The sequence below is a fragment of the Actinia tenebrosa genome, unplaced genomic scaffold, assembly GCF_029948245.1.
Source record: "Actinia tenebrosa isolate PJP-AT-01 unplaced genomic scaffold, QUT_ActTen_1.0 PGA_scaffold17__23_contigs__length_9995812, whole genome shotgun sequence".
In the NCBI taxonomy this organism is placed as follows: Eukaryota; Metazoa; Cnidaria; class Anthozoa; order Actiniaria; family Actiniidae; genus Actinia; species Actinia tenebrosa.
This window is the reverse complement of record NW_028292577.1, coordinates 7,970,001-7,994,296: the sequence shown is the minus strand read 5'-3', so window position 1 is coordinate 7,994,296 and position 24,296 is coordinate 7,970,001. Positions and strand designations below refer to the sequence as shown.

The 24,296-nt window shown below is 39.0% G+C and overlaps 2 protein-coding genes, 1 non-coding gene and 1 pseudogene across 4 annotated transcripts; 3 read left to right on the top strand and 1 right to left on the bottom strand.

The window, feature by feature from the left end:
- The first annotated feature begins 1,238 nt into the window (after positions 1 to 1,238).
- On the top strand, positions 1,239 to 10,724 carry LOC116291183 (sodium/potassium/calcium exchanger 5-like). Its single transcript, XM_031698313.2, has 3 exons — positions 1,239 to 2,329; positions 8,273 to 8,547; positions 9,278 to 10,724. The coding sequence occupies exons 2-3, from the start codon at positions 8,291 to 8,293 to the stop codon at positions 10,635 to 10,637; spliced, it is 1,617 nt and encodes a 538-aa protein (XP_031554173.1). The 5' UTR covers positions 1,239 to 2,329; positions 8,273 to 8,290; the 3' UTR covers positions 10,638 to 10,724.
- LOC116291182 (AP-5 complex subunit zeta-1) lies at positions 4,100 to 23,658 on the bottom strand. Of its 2 annotated transcripts, XM_031698310.2 has the most exons (26): positions 23,609 to 23,658; positions 23,383 to 23,520; positions 22,720 to 22,912; positions 22,042 to 22,088; positions 21,853 to 21,950; positions 21,022 to 21,134; positions 20,500 to 20,563; positions 19,823 to 20,398; positions 19,397 to 19,434; positions 18,883 to 19,048; positions 18,311 to 18,386; positions 17,738 to 17,840; positions 16,821 to 16,904; positions 16,349 to 16,415; positions 15,791 to 15,923; positions 15,297 to 15,383; positions 14,996 to 15,118; positions 14,539 to 14,674; positions 14,312 to 14,389; positions 13,996 to 14,046; positions 13,850 to 13,900; positions 13,637 to 13,708; positions 12,395 to 12,474; positions 11,779 to 11,826; positions 11,350 to 11,435; positions 4,100 to 4,250 (listed from the first exon to the last, which is right to left on the bottom strand). In XM_031698310.2, exons 1-25 carry the CDS (start codon positions 23,656 to 23,658, stop codon positions 11,369 to 11,371), a joined length of 2,739 nt encoding a protein of 912 aa, XP_031554170.2. In that variant the 3' UTR covers positions 4,100 to 4,250; positions 11,350 to 11,368. The 2 variants fall into 2 exon arrangements, with proteins under 2 accessions (XP_031554170.2, XP_031554169.2); XM_031698309.2 differs by lacking the exon at positions 4,100 to 4,250 and having other exon boundaries at positions 10,821 to 11,435.
- LOC116291184 (sodium/potassium/calcium exchanger 4 pseudogene) lies at positions 4,312 to 7,539 on the top strand (annotated as a pseudogene).
- Positions 23,659 to 24,097: 439 nt separating the features above from the next.
- On the top strand, positions 24,098 to 24,169 carry Trnam-cau (transfer RNA methionine (anticodon CAU)). The gene has a single exon. It is a non-coding gene; the product is annotated as a tRNA-Met (tRNA).
- Positions 24,170 to 24,296: the final 127 nt, after the last annotated feature.

Genomic DNA, 24,296 nt, shown 5'->3' with positions numbered 1-24,296 from the left:
GAAAACGCGTGCCAGACGGTCTTGCTATATCTGCAGGCAAGGATGTTAAAGACGCTACAAGTAAAGTAATCAAATACAAGCATGAATGTGCTACTTGTTTGGAGGGATTTAACGAAGACCCAGAACCCGGTGGCCTGACGTGTAAACACTACACTTGCAGACCGTGCCTTGAGCATTACCTTAAAGTGCAGATGTGCAACATGATTACAAGCATCGAGTGCCCTCGACTTGACTGCTGCGAGCGATTCGACACGTCATTTATCTTAGCTGTTCTTGACAACATTCCACTTCGAAATGCATACATAAGACTTTACAATAAGAGAAAGGAGCTGGATTACAGAAAGAAAAGGTCTAAATCTGATGAAACATGCCACCAAAGGATGGAACAGGCCGAAGAGAGTTCTTCTGAAGAGAATCAAGAACGAATAACCAATCCTGAAGTGTCCAAAACCTCGTCAGACCCTTGTCTTAAGTTGAGAGTCGACTGCAAAAGATGTCCTGGATGTGACTCCATGACACACAGAACCGAGGATGACGAGGCATGTAACATTGTCATATGTGGCTTTTGCAGGACAAAATTCTGTTGGAATTGCGGAAAGAAGTGTAACGAAGCTTTTCACCTGTACAAGTGTCCTCTTTATGGCAGGAACAAGTTCAGTAAGAGAAGAAAAATAGCTAATTTTTTTGGTTACAGTACTGGGTTAGCTGTGGCAGTACCAGTCGTTGGCAGCCTTGTCATAGGTACGTGTTGGACAAAAGAGAAACATACTGTTCTGAACCAATCGAAAGGCGAGAAAATATGCTCGGATTTATCACAGTCCGCATTGAAGCAATCTGAAAAGTTATGACACCTTGCGTTGCTTGGTCCTGACTGGCTTCAGTTGATTGATATGTTTGATTGCACCCCGCACATCTTGATTGGTCACATAGGTAACTCCGCACTGTCAAATTAATATTACAGTGTATTCGAGATGCGTTATTAGTGATATTTTTCAATTGGTTCTAATATTTCAGCCCTATAACAGATTTCCTGTATATACATTTATTGAGTGTTTTTTTTCTTCTTTTTTATTTGCCTTTCGTCACTTCATTATTGCTTCCAATAGTCCCCTTCACGGTTCCCTGCGTCATCTTGAAAGGTAGCCGGGCCTTTGCATCTAAGCGAGACGAACGGTGAGCTTGTATTGATAGAGACCTGTGAATAATTGTCTAAGGTGTTAAAAACAGGTCCTTATCATTGCAAGCTCACCGTTCGTCTCGCTTCGATGCAAAGGCCCGGCTACCTTTCAAGATGGCGCAGGGAACCGAGGATGGGACTATTGCATAAATTTTGCTCCGTTTGCTTCTACTGTTACCATAGGAACAGGTGCAGTGGCACTAGCAACCTTAATTGCAATAGGATCACTAAGCCCTCCAGTGCTTCTTTCAAGGAAGATGCACAAATACCACAAACTCCACAGTTCCTCAGCTTGCAGAAGGCGGCTATCTGTGCTGGGGGGAGTAAGTCTTGGGGTCCTGGCTTTGCCAGTCCTTTCCTCGTGGGGAGTCTACAAAACTGTCCTCACAGCTTCAAGGAAAGCAGCCAAGATTATCTACAAGCTCAGGGTGCCAGAAGAAGATGGTCGTGATCTTAACCCCAAACCAAAAGTTGTTGCAAATACTTTGGAAATAAATTGTGGACAGGAAAAAGAGAGCACGATGGACAAAAATACAATTCATTGAGCAAAAACAAAACAAAACAAATCTTCCGTACCATGGATAGATTTTACTTTTATTCAGACAAACGTTCTTAACATTAAGCTTTATTTTACATAAATTTATGAATTACAACTTTTTCCAAATCGTACAGTGGTCTGCGTCACTTTTATTGCATCATCATAGATTCGTATGCGTAGAAAATGGTTTCCAAGTGTTGCCACATGAATAATTGGATTTCAAGGAACGTGAAGTATGGCTATATACGATTTCAAAATGCTATCTCGAGGAAAATGAAAGTTTTTTAAAACCTTAGTATTATCAAAAAACTGATGACATTTATTTTTTTAAGTTAAATTAATCAAAATATTTAGTTTTTTTGTTTTGGATAAAGTGCTGGTTGATTGGCACCAATCTTACTGGTACCAGTATATTAAGTAGCCATGCAATAAGCCGAGACAATGGAAACATCCCTTCTATTTACGAAAAGATCAAAAGTCAACAAAAATAAAGGTAACAAAGCCAAATTTATGATTCGAGAAGGGGAGCGACATCCCACATGGTGGAGAAGATCCAACCTCCCTGAGAAGATCAAGTAAATATAGAAAGCACTTAGGTTCAGGTGGAGACTGAGGTACGTCTTTCGAGTTATACTACATTTCTATAATGTCGAGTGACCACTCCAATTTCTTCAAGAGGCTTTGCGAGGCTTGGAAGTTGTTATGATTCGCGTTTAAATATTGACTCCTCGGATTTAAAACATCGTGAAAAAATTGACGCATTTTGTAGTGAATTAGTAGAATAGCGAACAAAGCAAATTCCGTGCGCGTAGTATCTTTTGGGCTCTTTCAAAATGACACAAATTTCATTTTATTCTTTGATGAAAATTTCACCTGCACGAGTCAATTTTAGTGGTATCCGAGAAAACTTCATCTGGTCACATATGATACATACTCCACGGTCAAATGAGAATCAGATGGTAGTTATTGTACGTTATGGGGACATATAGTTATATACGTCTATCCATTTAGAGTCAGTACAGACTCTACTGCAGGCAAGACTGATAAAGAATTAGTCAGATTTCTGTATCAGCTACTAAAAGGATACTAGTATACTATTGATGATATAGGCAAGCGTTTGGTAACGTAGTAAGAACCAAAAGACATGAAAAAAAAAAAAGATAAACGTTTTAGATGTTTTCAAAATTGTTTGAAATTACCAATTACCAATTACCAATTACTCTTTTTCTATCGATGCTGCTTTCTGATTGGATGAACTTCTACTAGGCTATAAGTTATATCCTACTAGTAACGAAAAGTGCCGGCTTCTTGAAAACCAAATTTGAACTCCAAAAGTTGTTTACATCTATATTATATTTGACGGACTAGTAGGATATTACTAAAACAATTAGTCCTCTCGCCCTCATGGCCTATGAATCAAAAGCCCATCCAGCCTCAAGGGCTATTGACTCATAGCCCATTCTAGCCTACATGCAGCCGAACTAACTAGCTGTTAAGTTCGAATTAACATATGATTACTGAAAAACAAAAGGTATAGTTATGTAAATAGTTTGGCCTTGATAGAGTCACTTTGAACATTTAGAGTTGTTTTTTTCTTGTATAAATACCTTTTGTTTTTCACAAGTATTAATATGTTAATTCGATTGATCTTAAACTACTGTACCGCTTGTTATTCACTATCCCTTGATAATGGGAGTCATGACGACACCGAAACGTCGTGAAGTAAAAACTATATGTTTCCTAACACTGTCCTTTTTAATATCAGAGAAAAGACGAAATTCAGGATGAAAAACGTTCTGGTATTACTTCCGATCTGGAAAACTTTGGGAAACCTCATAATCACCGCAGTACAATAATCTCTATTCTTCGTTTGCACGTTACGTCATCGCGGCCATGTTGGTACCATTTAACAAAAGATTTCTCATTAGCATCTATTGTTAACGGTACCACAATGACCGCCATGTTTTTGTCTTTTAACTCTCTTGGGAATGCTTGCAACCCATCAATATGATCTTTGGTCGGTTTTAACAATCACAGCGCGCTAAATTCGATATTAAAGTCTAAAATTACAAAAAAAGATAAATCCATGTTCGATGTTGGGGCGTGACAATAATAATCAATGGCACAGTTTGCTCACGAAATTTACTCTTTATAGCAATGAGTCCTTTATTTCACGATCTATTTGAAGTTATGTAATAAGAAGAGATAACTAGCTAAAAACTAGTGCGAGCTGCGTCGGTGTTTCTAATGAAACAGTAATGATAAAAAGGTAAATTATACACCGTGAAAAGATGAAAAAAGCTTACTGACGTTTCGGACGCTCTTTTACTCCGACGAAGGACTAGCGTCCGAAACGTCAGTAAGCTTTTTCATCTTTTCACGGTGTATAATTTACCTTTTTAATCATTACTGTTTCATTGGAGTTATGTAAGTAGTTTTAACCTCAATGTAGGACCTGTTTGGTTCAGTCACCTAGCTTGAGTTGTTTGCTTTGTTGGTCACCTGTTTTCTTAGCATGTCGATCCACCTGTTAATCTAAACAAAGTGAAAACTTAAGTCAATATTAAGACAACTTTGGAATTTTAATGTCGTTGACCTTACCTTGATCTGGTCGTACATTTAAGGTCATTATTGGGCAGCAATTTGATTGGGACTCACGCTGCCCAGAAACATCTCATTTGGGCTAATGATTATTGGAAAGAAAAATCTGATGTCAATGGTTTAGGATCCAAACGTGCGAACTTCTCACCACTTCGATTTTTTGAAGCTCATTTTCTATTCATTGAAATCAATATGTCATAGTTGATGAAGATCTCGGCTTTGATTGCTGGCTTGGGAAAGTACATACCAACTTAATATTCTTCTGCTAATACACTCCACTGTCGTTAGTACTACCGAACAATCGTTGGATAACAGAGAGATCGAAATCTCGCGTTTGGATTAAGTTAAGATCATAAAACGTCAAGGAAATTTTTGGCATATTAATCACTTTTTGGCACTTCCCTGGCAATTGAAAACGACATTAAAAAAAAAGAAGATTCGTTTATTTATTTTGAACGACTGAATTTCACTTAGAACTGAGGAAAAAAAAAAAAAAAAAATCTTGGCCACTTCAAAGGTACAGGCTCCGTTAGGCATCATCAATAGTGCATAGTGAACATAGCAATGTCATCTTTTGGACAACTTTACGAAGACGACTGCTCCATCGCTTGTAGACCACCAAATATCAAAGAATTCCCGCCTGATGTTCTAACACAAGACCAACGCTACTATGGTGGTGTCGTTCTTCACTTGCTTTTCTCCATACACATATTTTGCGCCTTGACTGTCGTATGTGAGGATTTTTTCGTAGCCTCCTTGAATCAAATCAGTAGATGTCTCGGACTGAAGCCCGATGTTGCAGGAGCAACGTTTATGGCGATAGGAAGCTCTGCCCCTACTCTTTTCATATCTATAATATCTATCTTCTTCACTGAAGGAGACATTGGGCTTGGAACTATCGTTGGCTCTACTATATTCAATACCTTGTTCATTATCGCTTTATGCGGGATCGGCGCGGGAGTTGTCCTAGAATTGAAGTGGTATCCCGTATGTCGGGACTCTTTGGTTTATATCATCAGTGTTATTGTTCTTATGGTATCGATATACGACAACGAGGTTTATTGGTACGAGGGACTGATTTTTGTTATAGTGTACTCGATATACATTATCATCATGTACTTCAATGATCGGATAGAGAGGGTTTGCCACAAGATGGAACACAAACTGAGAAAAAAAGAAATGGAAACAGAGGAAGCGATACCCGAAGAAGATGAAGAATCTGAGGAAGAAAAAGATTACGACCACAAAGTTGATGACTGGGGGTTTCATGAGACTCCTGCATCCCGACTGACGCCCCCCGAAGGCAACTGCGCCAAGCTGCTTTGGGCTTTCACCTTGCCTTCAATAATCCTCTTCTACGTCACCATCCCAGACTGCAGAAAGCATACATGGCGGAAGTTTTATTTGGTGACGTTCATGGTAGCAGTGCTGTGGATGGCTATCCTATCGTACTTCCTGGTCTGGATGGTTGCTATCATAGGGTATACCTATACTATTCCAGAGAGCGTCATGGGCATGACATTCCTGGCAGCTGGCAGTAGCCTTCCTGATGCCATCGCTAGTTTGGTGGTAGCCAAGCAAGGAAGCGGTGATATGGCGGTATCGAATTGTATTGGCAGCAACGTGTTCGACATGCTCTGTTTAGGAATCCCATGGTTGATCAAGAGTGCTTTCTTACAGCCTAACCAACCTGTCATTATCCAGAGTGAGCACATCTTCTTCACCTCGGCCATGTTGATCGGTAGCATCATTTGCACCATGCTATTGATACATCTAAACAAGTGGTTGTTGAACGTACGCGTGGGTGTCGGGTTTCTGGTCATGTATTTCTTGTTCCTCATTGTAGCAACATACATCGAGTCTCTTACTTGCATCAGTTGTCTGAGAAGCCTCATTTGAGGCGGCGAAAGTGTTACAGTCGTTCATCCCCTTGATAGGGCACCCTGCTTTTATGTACAGTCACTGCTTTTTGTCCCTTTGAAGTGCATTAACTCTAATACAGACACTTTGGCTGGTTCCTTTGGTGTTTGTATTAACGATATTCACTATGAAAGTGTAGTACTAAGTATAACTGCAGCTTTTAGCCATTGAACAATGTTGCGTGACAAGGCGAAAATTCAGCTGACAATTCTTACTGGTTAAAAATTATCCGAAAATATGCCAAAAATGTTCATGTTTTCATGCTAGTTCTGCTCGACAATGGACCTAATCCACTCGGGCGTAGTGTTTTGCCAATTTCAGACCACGTGTCATTCTCTTGAGAATATGATTCCTGTTTGAGTTGTATCTATATTCATGTGTCTTCTCATGTGCAACCGTTAAACAAAGAAATGATACTCTATGGAATGACACGTGGTCTGAAATGGGAAAACAGTGGATCAAAAAAAGAAAGAAATTTAGATTTTTTAGTTAGAGGAACCAGAGGACAAACGTATGCCGTAGTTCCCAGAGGCATTTACAATTTGAGGTTTCATATATTAATAGGTATTTATAAAAGTGTGTGGTAGAAATTTTGGGCCTTCTTCACACGGCAGCCATGTTGGTTTGAAAAAATGTTGCGAAAAGTAGAAATCAATTCTATATTTTTGGCAACGATTGCGCAACGCTAGTGCAGTTTTTGTATGACTCTGAAAAGCTCAGTTACGTAAGCGTGACGTGCCGTGACCGTGATACTTTCTAGAATTTTAATTGGCTGATTTTTTTCTCGTGCAATATGATTGGTCTAAAAGTGCCGTGATCTTGGCGTGACCGTGTCTGCGCCGTGTTTATGCCGTGTTCCGGGTATTTGATTGGATGGAGAGTAAATTCTCGTGCAATGTGATTGGTCTGGCGTATCCCTTGCTGTGTCACGACCGTGTTCGTGCCGTGAGCTTTTCACAGTCATACGAAAACTGCACTATTGCGAGACAAGTTGCAGAGAAAATTTGTACAATGTAATTGCGCCTTTCAGACTATTATTACTTTCGAACTCAATTTTTAGAAAACAAGATTTAAAAAGACGAGGACCAAAACCCTCTCCAATGTTCGAATCTTGCGTTCTGGCTGGCCAGCATGAAAATGTTGGTTGTGTATTAACCCCATTACTATAGTCCCAAGGAACCATCCTCTTAAAACACAGGCAGCCCAAACAATAACCTTTACTGTAATCAGTATTGCGCTAGTTCGTGAACTGAGATTCATTTGTTAAGAATGATAGATAGTAGAATAAATGTTATAAATCCAATTTTTCTGTTGTACTAAGAGTTTAATCTCTTAGCATGTATTTTATTGAAGACATACAATTAGACACAATTTGGGGCTGAGCGAAGCGATACAAAATGGCGAGATTTTCTCATTGCCTTTCTTTATTCATCTCTTCATTTCGCGCTTGAAAATGACTTTCGTTACGACTTTGACCCGTCATCCTGAACTTCAGCGTGAGTCCCGAAGGTATTGTGGGGTTAACTTTTAATAGACTGAATATGGTTGTGCCCCGGCAATGTTTTCCCATTTCAGACCACGTGTCCTTCTTGAGAATAAGATTTCTTTGTTTGAGTCGTATCCATATTCATGTGTCTTCTCATGCGCAACCGTTAAACAAAGAACAGATACTCTACGGAACGACACGTGGTCTGAAATGGGAAAACATGATTACTCTCAAACTGGCTGAAAAACGAGTCAGCGGTTAAGGTAAAATCGCGAGATCAACTCTTTGTATACAAAATGCCTATGGCTTTGAAAAAATCAGCTACAAAAGCGTAGAGGATAAACTAATTTCCTGAAGGTCGTATACAACTCGGCAAATGATCGCCGTGAGGTGCGCATGCGCGTATTTATTTCCAGCCTTGTCGCTATTCAACAATAAGCCAAGCCAAAATGCCATTGCGGAACCAGATAAAAACCAGAAAGCCCAAAGTTTCCTGTGATAAAAACTTCGTCATATTAAAGATCAAACATATTTTCGTTCTTTCTTTCAGATCTTCCCGACCAAAACCATGGAGGAACTTGTAAGACACGAGCGAAAAATTGCTTTATTACACCTCCATCATCATCCACGACCACACTTCTTCAATTGTACATTCACGAAACACTCAGTGATCAGTGTCCTACATTACAACTCGTTGTTTACGTTGGAAGAGCGTCGTAATGGTGCTGTGATTATCCATTTTCTCATCAGTCTCTACTGCTTTACGGCTCTTGCTATTCTCTGTGATCATTACTTTTGTGCTTCGTTGGAAAAGCTTTGTAAAAGGTAAGGAATAGCATAACGTAACTTTTGGCATGATCAAAGTCAGTGAACGGATAACTCACAGATCAAACCCTAAAACAACCTCTGGGCTGATCTAAGTCAGGGCACGGCTAACTCACAGATCAAACCCTAAAACAACTTCTGGGCTGATCTAAGTCAGGGCATGGCTAACTCACAGATCAAACCTGAAACAACCTCTGGGCTGATCTAAGTCAGGGCATGGCTAACTCACAGATTAAACCTGAAACAACCTCTGGGCTGATCTAAGTCAGGGCACGGCTAACTCACAGATGGAACCCTGAAACAACTTCTGGGCTGATCTAGGTCAGGGCATAGCTAACTCACAGATGGAACCCTGAAACAGCTTCTGGGCTGATCTAAGCCTCAGGGCATGGCTAACTCACAGATCAAACCCTGAAACAACCTCTGGGCTGATCAAAGTCAGGGCATGGCTAACTCACAGATGGAACCCTGAAACAGCCTCTGGGCTGATCTAAGCCTCAGGGCACTGCTCACTCATATGTCGAAAACTGAAACGACCTATGAGCTGATCAAAGTCAGGACACGGCTAAAAAACACGCTCGAATCAAGGGACTCTCTACTCACATGTGATGCAGAGTCCACAAATCGACCCCAAGACGTCAGAGGTGAGGGGCGGATGTATTACCTCTACGCTACCCAGATGGCAAAGAATGTTTGGACTAATTTTAATGTTTCAATGAATTCTATTCAGATTACGTATCCCAACAGACGTGGCAGGCGCTACATTCATGGCAGCCGGGAGTTCCATGCCGACACTATGCATCGCCATCGCCTCCGTATTCATGGACGAAGGAGACATAGGGCTAGGCACAATCATAGGCTCTACCATGTTCAACATTCTATTCATCACTGCGGTTTGTGGATTATGTGCTGGGATGGTCATTACTCTTCACACGTGGCCTCTTATTCGGGATTCGTTTGTCTATGTCGTCCATTTGACGGGTCTGTTGATAGTCATTCAGGATAACGTGGTCCATTTTTACGAGGCTTTACTTTTTCCTTTGCTGTACAGTTCGTATGTGGTGATCATGGTTTTTAACACTAGACTGGAGAAACTCTTTGAGAAAATGTGTGGTAGTTATTGCAAGTATTTTAGGATTCATAAAGGGATGGAAATGGTAGAGATGGAGGATCCTAGAGATTTTATGAATTGTAACGAAACTCCGAAAGATCAAGACGCGACTGAAAATATAGAAAATAACGTCGAAGATAAGATATTAGAAGAGAAAGAATCTCAGGAACACGAAACCGAAAAAAGGTCCAAACACGAGGAAGAACCAAAGTCAAATTTCGAAGAAGAAAGCGAGGGGACTTCCCACGTACATGGATTTAAGCCCTCTTCACCATTTCACATGCCCGAGCCCCTACTAAAACGGTCCCTGTGGTTCATTTTGCTGCCACTGCATGCAATCTTCTACGTAACGATGCCTGATTGTCGAAAGAAGGAATGGGAGTCTTGGTACCCCGTCACATTTTTTTTATCAATAGTATGGATGGCAATGATTTCCTACGTTCTAGTATGGACTGTATCAATCATAGGCGAGACCCTAAGTATCCCAGAATGCATCATGGGGCTGACTCTTCTTGCAGCCGGCTCTAGTGTCCCGGATGTGGTGTCCAGTCTCGTGGTTGCCAAACACGGCATGGGAGACATGGCACTAGCTAACTGCATTGGTAGTAATATATTCGATATTCTGTGTCTTGGGCTTCCTTGGTTTTTAGCTACAACCGTCGTCCATCCACACAGTGTTGTACTCATTCAAAGTGGCCACATCATCTACACGGCACTTTGTTTGTTTGGGACGGTGTTCATTACTTTGATAGCAATTCATTTAAACAAGTGGAATTTGGATAAGCGGCTAGGGTGCGTGCTGCTTTTTGTCTATCTCTTGTCTTTGTCAGTTGCTGTACTATTGGAGGCTTTGCCTGGAGGGCCTGGAGGTCACGGCCATGAAGCCAAGCTAATTCCCCACCATCCGGGACATGTCCCTCGAAAGGGACTGGGTCATAGTAGACACCAGGCCAGCGCTAATGCACTACACAGCACATAACTACGAGACCTGGTTATGAGGCCAATCTGATTCCGGAAGACGTATCAAGGAAAGGATTGGGCTGGTATTTATCATTTAGTCACGAACCCCCCCCCCCCCCCCCCAAAAAAAAGATTCCAATAGTGGAATATTCTAATTCTCTCGTTTATGTTATACATTATATTTGTACAAATAGTTGGGATTTTTATTTCATAAAATTTTAATAAACTTAAAGATCTATTTTATATTCGTATTCATAATTTTACATTCAACTCGTAGTTGGTAATTTTTTACGATTTGTTTTACGTACTAATTTTTATCAACTATTTATAAAAATATTTTCGTCTCTTTACTTCCTGAGAGACAGACAGACAGACAGTTAGACAGACAGACAAACAGACATAAAAACAGCAGAGAGAGAATTTGTTTTAGCACTGAGATATTGAAATGATCATCATATATCAGATTAAATGTATTGAACTTAAATGTACTGTACCTCAGAAATAAAGGCTGGTAATAAAGGCTTAGCATCATCACGTGATGGCAGCCATGACAAGAGGCAGGAACAATGGAATCTGGTCTCGTCTGATTCAAATGAGAAAGAATTCAGTATGCCAATGGGAAAAGACTCTATTGTTGTGCCTCCTGTCTTGGCTGCCATCACGTGATGATGCAAAGCCTCCATATATCTAAAGCATGCATTTATACAAATCCAGGACATCAAACGTTTCACCTTGTTCAGTACACTATCATCACGATAAGACCAGTTTAGTGGTTTGTAGTAAGAGAGGCAGTGAAGTATTCTTGTCTCTGTGCCACCTTAAAACCATTGAGTTCATAAACAAAGTACCGTTAGCTTACAGAAGCCATTTCGATGTCAATGACAAGAAACTGTTGTGTGACAGGAAAGAAGCCATTTAAGGTGTATATCAAGGAAAACATGTTATTTTCAAAATCACTTATATGTGAACAGCGTAGTAGTATGGTGGCAGTATTTTAAGTGTCAGTGTTAAGGTACTGTTATGTGTTTGGCGTACAGGGGAAGCCATTTAAATGCCAATGTCTGTTATGTGATTGGTTTAGAGCGGAAGGTATTTGATAGTCACAGTATTACACCCATATTTTGCTATTAACGTCATGAAATATTCACTGTTCTACGTACCTTCCAGTAATCCATTCTGCATCAGGGTTGAGAATAACAGGAGCGACGCTATGACACAAATCAGAAAATAGAGGGCTGATTTTCACTTCATAAAGACATAAGACGTATACAATCTAATTTTTAGTCGTCAATCAAAGTGTTTCCATTACATTATCGGAAAACACAAAGTTTTCAAGTACACGTGCCTATGGAATATCATGGAAACGCCTTGATTGGCGTCTAACAAAACCTACTCATTTGTCGCTACGACGATACCGCAGGTGCTATTGAAAAGCAGCATCGTATTAAAATTTTGATAAAGACAAGTCTTTTCTTTGCCTGAAACATCGCAACAGAGCCTGACTCCAATCAAGCCCAATCAGTTGGTCAAAGTATTCGTTGTACCTTTGAGTATTTCGTACTCATACAAGAATAGATCCAGGTAGATCAGGTTTCCCCATTTTTCACCACGTGTCATTCCCTAGAGTATCATTTCTTTGTTTAACGGTTGCACATGAGAAGACACATGAATATGGCTACAACTCAAACAAAGAATCTTATTCTCAAGAAAATGACACGTGGTCTGAAATGGGGAAAACATTACGCCAAAGTTAAAGAGGTATACAGTTGCACTTACTTGGGAAGCTTGAGAAGCTGGATTAGTTCCTGTGCCCGCGTTACAAGATCATCGTAACATTCGGGATCTGACAACAATTCCTAAGAAAGTTGGGGAAAATTTTGATCAAAGAAATATAACAGACTCAAATCAAATTCGAAACTATATCTCTGAATATTTTTTTATTTTTTATTTTTTGGCCAAGAAATTGTACTAAATAATACAAGCCGCGAAGGGGAAAATCAAGGAAACTACAGTATAATAATATTATTTTCGTTTTCTTTTCTTTTCTTTTTCTTTTTTTTTTTTTTTTCTTTTTTCCCATATGGTGTCCTTTAGACCCCTTGCAGCACTTTGGAATGCAGCTCAATCTGGGATACATAACAAAAGGTTCCAATTCTCAGGAGATTGGAATTCTTTTGTTTTGTCCCCCAGATCGAGCTGCTTTGACGTCACATGTATGTGGTCTATATTGTGTTATAATAGAAATACAGATTCAAGAGATACTGGCCATGCATCGAGAACTTTTTCTTGTGGTTTTGAAGAACAATGTGTAGAATAGAAACTACAGCATGGTTCGGTATTCCTTTTTAATCGTCGAACATTCAACTTTGAACACTGCGCACAATCGTATTGAGTTACGATTATTATGTAATGTCATCAACATATGAAACGTGATCGTTTTACCGATTTAGCATCACCAAGCCGGGCTCCCTGTGCACTGCGTTGCGTAAATCATACAAGGACGGATAACATGCTATTACATACCACAGGGAGCCCGGCTTTGGAATCTGTACATGAATAAATAAATCAATAAAGTGCTTTGGGTTTCCTGTGTTGAGATTTGAAACAAGACGCCAATGATAAATAAGTCAACAAAGTACTTTGGGTTTCCTGTATTGAGATTTGGTAACTTGATAGCAGATTAATGTAAGTAATTCGAGAGCAGCTTATAATTCAAATCTAACGTATTAGTGTAACGCACGCCCTAGTCTTACCATTTACTAGGCGTGCGTTACACTGATACGTTACGTTAATCTGCTATCAAGTTACTGGTAGTACGATTACCGGAAATTCAACGTATCAGCGTTTTGTTTCAAATCTCAACACAGCAAACCCAAAGCACTTTATTGATTCATTTATTCGTGTACAAATCCCAAAGCCCGGCTCCCTGTGTACATACATGTTGAAATTAGTGCTCTGGGTAGGAAGATGGGCTTCCTGTGGCTTAGGGTTAGGTTAAGGTATACCATTAATACTTACTGGTTTTTGTCTAACGACTTTACTGCAGCAGAGGATAGCTCTTTGAGTCAGATCCTGACACCGAGAAGCAAGCTAGAGCGACAACAAAAGTAAAAATTACGCCCAAAAAGGTCTATTTATGGCTTCAAAATTGAAACGGCGAGCAAGTTCTTGACTCTCGCTAGGCATGTCCGCGATAATATAAACTTAACATGCGAAGGAAGACTACGTTACCTTGGCTAACGCTGACATGAAAACGGATACTAATTTTCCAGAAAACACGACCTACAACAAGAAAAATTATAATCTAGTGATTAATTTAAAAACAGTTTGAAGAAATTTTTGAGAGTAAAGTAAAAGTTAGTAAATTTTTTCGGTACCTTTCCTGGGGCTGTCTGCATTGCTACTTCATATGTCAACGCTTCAAGAGTCTGGAATTAGAGGAAGAATGCATCATCATTATCATCATCATATCCATCATCATCATTAGCGTCATCATCGTCACTGCACCATCACCGTCACCATCACCATCATCATCACCATCATCAACACCACCATCATCATTATCACCATCACCATCATCTCCATCATCATCACCATCATTACACCAACATCATCATCAACATCATCTCCATCTCCATCATCATCATCATCAACATCACCAACTTAACCACCATATTGTTAAAAAGTAGATACCTCAAAATATTGTACAATCATCTGTACCGTACAACCTCCTTCGTAAGCCGTGGATGCAAACTCTCCTATCGACCACACCTGTAATAATAAACACCCAAACAGAGGGTTATAAAAACTACAAGAATATGCAGGAACATGGAAACAGGAAACCCAACTTACTCGGGGGAAAATCAAGGGGAAAATTGGAATTTATTTTTATTGGTAAACTTTCATTTTTGTTTGCTAACCAGATTAATGAAGAACTCTTCTTTCTCAGGGCCAAGATTCTTGAATCCCGTGATGAAATCTACCAAATCCTGTTTATGTGTAGCTACAAGGCATGGGTATCTCTGGAATATCAGGACTAGCTTCTCGGCAAGGATTCTGAAACATGTATTTCAAGGAATATCTTATCTCTTTAACGAAAAAGCCCTGCCATTTTCCACATCTCAAGTTTAGTAAGCAACATGCAATGTGCAACGTGCAACATGCAACGTGCAACATGCAATGTGCAACGTACAACATGCAACGTGCAGCATGCAACATTCAATGTGCAACATGCAATATGCAAGGTGCAATGTGCAACATGCAACATTCAATGTGTAACATGCAACATGCAATATGCAAGGTGCAACATGCAATGCGCAACAAAACTTTTACCAACCTTTTTTTAAATAGCTGTATCAAGTGAGAAAGATCATTTACCTTCTGATATCAGGTTGAAAGGTTTGTGAATCGTACAACAAAACAGATCGTTCAAGAATCACAGGAATGAGCTTGCTAACGGTATCCATCTCGGCCTCGTTCAAAAGCGTCGAAAAATATAAGCTAACAAACAAATAAACAGTTCACTATATCAGTCCAAGAAAGTTATTTTCAACCATTTTCAAGGAAAACTGTCTCGACGTGTCTCGAAAATGACTTTCTGAAAGCCAAGGTAAAGAGGTCTGAAGAGGTCTATTGCTAATAATATTGTGATGTTGACTGAAAAATTGTTTATACTTACTTTAATAAAGGAGGTGCAACTTGTGATGACACAACAACACGTGGATGATCTGCCATGTCTTCAAGGAGGATGTGCAATGCTTTGAGCCTTGAAGGGAATGAATAACATTAAAACGTCCAAAATTCGAGTGGGATGAACAAATTATTCTTCTGATTGACACGACGTCCAGATAAATAACGTCTGAAATTCGCCAGTAAGTCGTTTTATAAAATAACGAACTAACTTTCTGAGACATTTGGAAACAGATTTAAGGTAAAAGTAACGCCCTTTTTATTTTTGAGTTTAATAAAAGTGGGTTCGAAATTTATGTAGGATGAATGAATTATCTTTGAGATGAACGTTGAAGCCATTGAAATGTTAAAAAAAACTCCTGCATCTTCGCGTTTTCGCGTCAATTATTGAGCATATACAGTCCATGTAAAGTATATTTCCTTCGTTGCTATGACAACGGATATTTCATTTTTCCCGTTGCCATGACGAGTAATCTCACTAACCTGCTAATAGTGTCTCCATGACCAGCTTCGGGTCTCAAAATGAAGCTAAATAACGGTCTGTGTTTGGGATCAAGGAAGGCAGTCACAGATGCGGGAATAGAGGCTTGAGAATCACTGTTATTCGATATTCTCCCTGTCATTAGATTAAAAAACTGATGGCTTGGTAAAATAAAAATAAAATTATTTAAGTGTCTAGTCGTTCTAGTGCTTTCACATTTATTGGGACACTTTTCGCTCACACGTACCACTACATTCAATATTCTATGCACACAACGCTCAAATCACATGTTGATTTTTATGGAGGGAGGAAACCGCAGAACCCGGAAAAAACCATCGTAGCATAGGAGAGAACACACATCAAACAAACTCAATTCACATGTGGCGACCGCAGGGCTCGAACCAGCGACCCGACCCGTTGGACTAACAGCGGTGAAAGACGACGCGTTAGCCACGAACGCAACCCATTCTACCCATGAAAACATTCTCGTCGATCACTGAAGAGCAATTGACAGCATGAGCAAAGAAAGCAACCAAAAATAATTAAAGCCACTACTTTACCTCTTGCCGCCCATGAAGCACATACGGAGGCTGACAAACATGGCAAGTCAAGAATACTGTGGAAAACCTGGAAAAAAATGCGGTACTATATTGGTAAATCTTGCAAAACAAATTGTAGGAGTGTTTACACTAGGCAATGTCAAAGGCAAAGTAAAACTTCTCACAACGATTACAGCAGCCCTGCAACAAGCCATTTCAAGACCAGTTTTTGGTGTGTTATATAACAGGCACTTTTTCCCACGACAAAGACGAGTTGGAAGGACCATTTCCTTGTGTAACACTGCCTTGAGTCTGGTAGTCACATATGAACACTTACGTATAGTGGTGTGTTTGTTAAACTATCTGTTTACGAATTTGTGGTGATTTCAATCATGTTTTGCAATACATTTTCCCCTCATTACTCTCACTTATATCTGTAGCGATGAGCAACCGCTTTAATCTAAATTGGGCTCCCTGTGCTTTAACTCAGTACCTCTACAACTGTATCCTCTGACATCATGACTGGGAGAAGCTGCATAAACTCTCTCAGGAATGTTCTTGGCGACCAGGCTAAGATCTGTTAGCACAGAAAAATGAACCAATCACGATAAGATGTTAATCAATATGTAAGGACCCCTTGTGTACATTGACTAAAGACCCAGCTACTCAGGGTTAGTCTCGAATCAGTGTCAAAATATTCACAAAAACCGACGGTAACGTAAAGCCCCGTTTACACTGGCGATTTTTGCGGCGATTTTTGCTGCAATTTTTGTGGCAATTTTCGGAAACACGAAATCTTTTGTCTCATCCTTCAAAAGAGACATTCGTCTAGGAAAATCTTGATATCCTGAAAAAAACTTTACAAGTACATTCTTTACCATTATTTATTATGGACAAAATCGCTACAAAATCGCAGCAAAAATACGCGCAAAAATCGCTAGTGTAAACGGGGCCTAAAAAATACACAACTTCAACAACACAAACAGTTTGACTGAAATTCCACGGACCTTCACTGGAACACATGAATATTCTACGCACGATTGAAGCTAATCCTGAGCATCAGAGAATTTGAAACTGGAGTATGATGGAAGTTGTTAAAAAGGATGTTACCAGAATGATATCCATTCTTCAAAGGAAAGAGGTTTTACAGAGTTACGTAAATCCATTTGCAATAGTGTTTATCAAATTCAATCATTTTTTTAAGCGTTAGTTGTAAATAAAGTAATGCTACTCAAGAGAAGTAACAAAACGTGCTCAAAATTACAGCAATATAAAATTTGTTAAATGGTCAGCAATACAAACCGTATTAAAAACTCTATCATTCAATTAACAGTTGATCCACGTAAAAGAAAAATTGAGCTAGTGGAAACATCCTAAGTAGTATATTATATTTTTAGCGCATATTTATACCTTGAATAAATTAGGAAAATACTTGGTGAAGACGCTGGTAGAAGAGCAGAGCTTTTCCACGTTGTCGAGACAGAACATGACGACCTCAAAAGCAAAAGAAGGCCTACGACAGATAAGAAACAAGTTCTCTTTGAAAACGAGCATGAAAAAATCTTTGTTTTTATAGCAACAAGAAGCTAATAGACCCTTTTAGCTTGGGCATGTTTTCCCATTTCAGACCATGTGTCTTTCTCTTTGAGTTGGCCCTTTGCTTGAGTTGGTCCATATTCATGAGTCTTCTCATCCGCAACCGTTAAACAAAGAAATGATACTTTGGGGAATGAAACGTGGTCTGAAAAGGGAAAACATTACTACTCTCAAAATGGCTGAAAAATATATATAAAATTACTCTAGATAATGACATGAAATTATAGTCTAGGGAATGACATGTGGTATGAAATGGGGAAAAAATTATGACCAAGGTAAAAGGGTGTGCATGCCCTACCATGAGAACATCGGCCACAATGTTAATGTTGGTTTTTTTTAAAATAAAGAAAACAAGAGGCTATCATGTCACATGTATCCTAAAAGTACCTGAAGTAGAAAGCATTGATCATTGTCCTGAACACTGCTTTACAGGCAGGCTCAGGATCAAAAACAACTGATTCACCTGAAAATCAAAAAAAATATTTCAAAAAAATGCGTTTGAATGGAAGTATTCGATAAAGAATTTTGTGCAGGGACTGTATCCTGGAGAAACATTTCCAAGACTTGTCAGTGCCTTGGATTTTTTTGTTGTTGTTGTTGTTTTTTTTGTTTTTCAAATACCGAGCACATACCAAGCATAACCAACCCCTTGCGAAAAACACTTCAGTATACACTTTCTCACAAAAATTCAGTAATCACCTTCAAATATTTAGTACGAATCACATAGGGAAGCAAGGGAGCCATAGTGCTGAGAACTCCTGTTGATTCTCTCATGTGTTTAAAGGGTTTTTCTCTGGGATCTCTGGTTTTCCTCTCTCCACAAAAATCAAGTTCTAAATTCCAATTTGATCATGAAACGATGGCCAAAGGTTCGTTAGCCACTAGCTATTAAGTTTTAACCTTGTAAACAAGAACTACTGAATTTATTTTTTATTTTTTAGAAAATTCAGCTCATTTACCATGGTTAAGCAGAAACTGCACGACTGCAAGCACCACTCTGTTCCATCTGTTCATGTCAGCAGTCACTCTACTATAGATTCTCCTGACAATTTCAATCAATTTGGGAATAAGAGACTTTTCATAGGTACACAGACGATCCAATGTGAGAATGGCTTCTAGTAGACCCTGGAGGTTAGACCAACCATCAATATCAATAATGAAACATTGACAGTGTGAGCTTTCAAAACAGTGGGCTCAACAGATGACACAAAGAAGACAGATGCAGATTGTTTGAATTAAATAGGAGATACTTGCACATGGAAGATATTTGAGCATGAAGATGGTTGCACATGGAAGATGATTGCATATGGAAGATAGTTGAGCATGAAGATGGTTGCACATGGAATTTGGTTACACATGGAAGATAGTTGCACATAAGTTGGTTTCACATTAGTTGCATTTGGACGTTTTTGACATGTAGAAGTAAGATACAAATTTATGATGACTACACTGGAAAGAGGATTGGAAACTTACAGCTTCAACTATCTGGCTGTCTTGCAATTTAGTTGGCCCTTAAATAAAAAAAACACCTATAAATATTCAGAATTTAAATCATAAAGTATTTCCTAAAGTGTATAATTCACAATCAGAAACAAAACAAAATAATTTTAATCTTGTGAGAATAGCGCAGCACGCTGATTCTAAAAATAGCTTAAAGATTCGGACAAACATTGCATTCTGTTTAACCGCTACGAGGATTATACGAACCAATTTTATTATTTTTACTTAAAGTTACAATAATAACCCATGTAAACTGCGATTGGCTGTGAAAATTATCTGCTGAAAGTAAACTTGTAGGTTTGTTTGTCCAAATTTCGCCTTTGTCTTTGTTTTTATGACGTCACGGTTGCGCTGCGCTATTGAAAAAGGGGTTTTAACAGCTACAGCTGTACATCTTACTTCTTTCACTCTGTTCCAGCACACGTAAACAGTATTCACAAGCATTTTCTCTCAGTTCCTGTTGACCCGTCTTTGGACCCTGCTGTGTAGAAAGCTTAGCAAAGCTAATATTTCTAGATAATTTCCGTTGTCCTTTGCTTGAAGACACTTGGCTCTGGGGCCTCTCCTCTGGATCTTCTGCTGTCAGAGGAAAATTTAGAGGAGTCTGCGATCGAGATCCCAGACTTTCTGTTGGTGATGATGTCATTTGGCTGACAGGAGACTGGGAAATAGGTGGAATGAACATTCCAATAGAAGACTGGGAGTTAATTGAAATATTGTCTAAATTATCCTGACTTCTTTTTAAAATACCATCTTGAAATGACAAGCTTTCCCTTGAAGGGGATTGGCTAATATTTTCTGAAGGTGAACGTGATGAAGAACCAATTGTAAAGGAGAGAGGAGGTGTTCCTTCCTGTGGGGTGTAAACAGGGCCTTGATCCAGTTCGGCTTGGACAGCCCCTGTGTTTAGTAGCCAAGATCTTAGCATGGAAAAAGTATAGATGTTGAGGAATTGGTCTGGGAAGCTGTAGTGAGCTGTAAATTAAATAAACATCATGAATGATAACATCAGAAGATTGCTCACGAGGACTAAGATAGTTGTTTTTTAATGCAAATGTTTTGGTTTGTCTACATACCAATGCTTAGGATTGTGTAGAAGAATCTGGAAGCTGTGCCATCAATTTCTGATACTGCTTGATACTGAAAGTTAATGAGTAGGTCAAAAAGGCTATTGTACAGTACAGGAAACACTACCTCCTCTGCCATGGAGTTGATTAACTGTAGCATCAGTCTGTGATATAGAGACTGGGTATGGCAAGAGGGCCTACCTTGCCCTTCCCCACACCTTTGATAAGTGAAAAAGAGATGAATGATGGGGTATGAGTATCAAGCATCACCCTCTGTAACATCAGTTTTATCAATGAATGGATGAGCTACAGTATATATCTGTGGCAAAACTGACCCACTAACACTTCTCTCCCAGAATACCTTAGTTAACAAAACTGTAATGATAGAGGGTAGCGCAAGAGTATATGGCTAGAACCACACTATCACTCCTTGAAAGTCACTGTGCAAGTCTCATCTCACTACTCGATCCCCAGAAGTTTAAAAAATTTACAGAAGTCTGTCAATGAAGATATTATCAAAAGAACTATTACCCCTCTATTTTTGCTGCCTCCAAATAACTGTCTCTGATATGGATTAGGTGCCGATACTGTGCTTGCATGCCGAAGCCAGTGAGCCATTTGATGGCAAATCAAACCAATATCATCTGGAAAAAAATGATCAATTTATCATTACATTACTGGTAGACAAAGAAATAATATAAAAGGGAATGGATTAATATTAAGCCTGAAGTGGGAAAAAATTAGATTTGTATCGCAAAAGTAAAATCATGCATTCTATTGGTTACAGCTTACATGTACTGTATGGGCTAGACCTTTTTCAGTGTAGTTTACAGTCCGGCGAAGAGGGGGGGGGAGGGAGGAGTCTGGGATCTAGACCCCAGAATATCATTCTATAATCATTGGTAGCTTAACCAACTACAGTGCTAATAAACTAAAAGTAGGGGGAGGGGGTACTCTTGACCATTTAGGGTAGGTGGTAGGGATGTGCCTCTAAGCCCTCTCAACCCTGACCCTGTTCCAAAGTCAAATTGCTAAAATTCATACCCTGTTCCAGAGGAAGATCTTAAAATATAAATAAACCTTTTTTGGTACTTGAAAAAATTAATACTGTGTTCCAGAAAGAGAGTGTGATTTCATATACCCTTTTCCAGAGAGCAAGCGTGATTTATATACCTTGTTCCAGAGAAGTATTGCTGAAATGCTGAAAACCATACCCTGTTTGACGGCACCTACCCATATAGCAAATTTAGGGGAGTATTCCCCCCCCCCCCCCCCCCCAGGCATACACTGTACTTTGTTTATGGACTCTGTTTGAATGTATAGGTATCACATGTATCTATGCATGAAAGGGTCACAATGTACCTTGGGAAATCAAATCTTTGTAGGAGAAAAACACATTGTTTAGACAAGCTAATGATACTGTTTGCAAGTCAACATGGATTCCTCCACTTTTAATCCACCTATGATAAAAAATAGAATTTTAGATTAAATGTAAATTTCCAAATCCAAATTAAACATAGCACAGAAATTTATTTCGTATACTATTATTACCTTATCATCTGAGGCAAATGGTTGTTCCAATAACCCAGTTCTTTCCCCTACAATCCAACATAGTAATATGTCAACAGTAAATAATTCTTTATTTGATTCACTGTAACTGATGTTTTTTTTCCTATCAGGCATTGCTGACTAGTTGTATTTTCAATGATTTGGTATAAAATATTTATTTAAGATAAAATCCAGGATTTAAGACTAAAATCAGGATTTAAAAAAAATATCATTACTTTTGCTTTGGTGATCGTGTAGTTTTAGAAATAAATTATCCATGCTCTCCACCCCCCACCCCCACAGAGGAATGTGGAATTTCTGAGGGGTAGGGGGGATTAGAGTAAGAACAAAATTACAGAGTTTTAGGGGGAAAGACCCTGGAATAACCTCATTCCCAAGCACTATAACTTATCTATATTTCTATATCTTGTATTTCATAAGTGCTACGCGGTCCACATATTCTCGAGTTTTAGGGGGTAGAGAGTGGGGAGGGGATTTTTAAAAATTCCTCAATGGTGAGGATTATTTTTTGGAACTACACTAAACATGATACTTCTGTTCAGGACCAGTGGTTATAATCCTATAATCACTGGTAGCTTAACCAACCACAGTGCACTAAACTCTTTACATTAAAATTTTACTAAATATATATACAATGGTATTATAAGACACTTCCTGTACCTGTATTAATACTAGTGGTAATAGTATTGGAATACTGCGCTGGTCAACAGGAGGATCCACATTAGTTATAACTAGTTGTGCAATAGGTCCTATTTCCCTTAGAATTGCAGAACACAGTAGTTTGATCTTCTTTGATCCTTGCTGTGGCTCAGATACCACATTTTTGAGTTCTTCAACCAGGTCTGTTAGGACTCTAGTATACAAAATATCAAATATTTATAAATTATAAGTGTTATAATTAAATCTGGTTAGTTGGTGTGCTTTATGAGAGTACAAGGCAGGTGCTGAGATGTATGCAGTTATAAAGCAGTTGGGGATTGACAAAATACAATCTTGAGAATTATTAGGGCTAGAAGAATAACATTTACAGGCAAGAGGTTTTCTATCTCTTCAAAAGCAGACAAAAAAAACCTACCAACTCCTACTGGGGTTTTCTATTAAACTTTCCCAAATTAGAGGACTCAATGTTGAAATGTTGGTAGAGTTGCACCCATGTCTTTTTCTTTACTCCCCCCTCCCCTCCCATTAAAAGACCCTTCGGCCCACACAGGCTCAGCAAACTCTTCATAAATTTTAAAATCTTTCTGGCCTCCAAATAAAGGAGCAATGAATTTTCTGAAAGGACAAATAAGTTGATAATTTAGGAACGTCTTTTTCTCTAACCTCCTCTTTCGTCTAGTAGCTGCTGTAAGCAGAAAGAGTCTTCTCAGCTGACTGGTACATTCTGATCCTCTGTCTTGACTTCGAAGGATACCGAGAAGTTTAACACAAAACTCCTGAAATTCACCATCCTCGACCAACCTTGAGAGCAAAATTTAACAAAAATTAATAAGCAAACAAATAGATGAAGTTATTTTTATTTGAAAGAGAAGCGTTAATGTTCAGTTACCGAGCTTTTTTCAAGACACTTGAAGGATCTCTACCACTTTGATCCGCCATCTTGGTTTGTTTTGATTGACCGCTGGTACTAAATTGAGCCTTCACTGAAGTGGGCGTGGTGGGGTGCATGTTATTAGAGGGAGTAAACAGGGCACTCAAGAAACAACAATAAATTAATAAAAAATGTATTTTTTTAAATTGTTTACTTCATGAATATTTCTCATGTAGCTCATAGTTCTAGAAAGCTTTGGGTAGTATTCTTTCACCGGCTTACAATTGAGGCAAGAATTGAGCTTATTGTTGGCTTGATTTTGTCCTTTGCATTGCAGAGGAATATTCGTCTATTATTTCTCGAAATTTACGCGTTGCCGTCCAAGTATGGAGGTGTAATAATCTCTAATACTGTAGCACCGTAAACGAGTAAAAATAAATCATTTCATAGGTTCATTATCCAAGAATACTTTTGAAACAATGATAAGAAATATGAACAACATATCAAAGCAGAGTGGCGCAGTGGAAGCGTGCTGGGCCCATAACCCAGAGGTCCAAGGATCGAAACCTTGCTCTGCTAACTCTTTTGGATATTTCCAATCATGATTCAAAGTACCTTTTTAGCTTTCAATATGTTACTGATTTACAGTCTCTACTTATTTTTAAAAATGCAGTTAAGCGGCAAAAGTCCCTATGTTCATTAGGAG

Bases quoted from the DNA above. Each gene is read 5' to 3' on its own strand.
- LOC116291183 (XM_031698313.2), top strand. From the start codon at position 8,291: ATGGAGGAACTTGTAAGACACGAGCGAAAAATTGCTTTATTACACCTC. The intron at 8,548-9,277 runs GTAAGGAATAGC...AATTCTATTCAG, and splicing joins TTGGAAAAGCTTTGTAAAAG to ATTACGTATCCCAACAGACG.
- LOC116291182 (XM_031698310.2), bottom strand. From the start codon at position 23,658: ATGGCGGATCAAAGTGGTAGAGATCCTTCAAGTGTCTTGAAAAAAGCT. The intron at 21,951-22,041 runs GTAATAATAGTA...TTTTTATCATAG, and splicing joins CATTTGCCTCAGATGATAAG to GTGGATTAAAAGTGGAGGAA. The intron at 11,436-11,778 runs GTACGTAGAACA...AATGGTTTTAAG, and splicing joins GCAGAATGGATTACTGGAAG to GTGGCACAGAGACAAGAATA.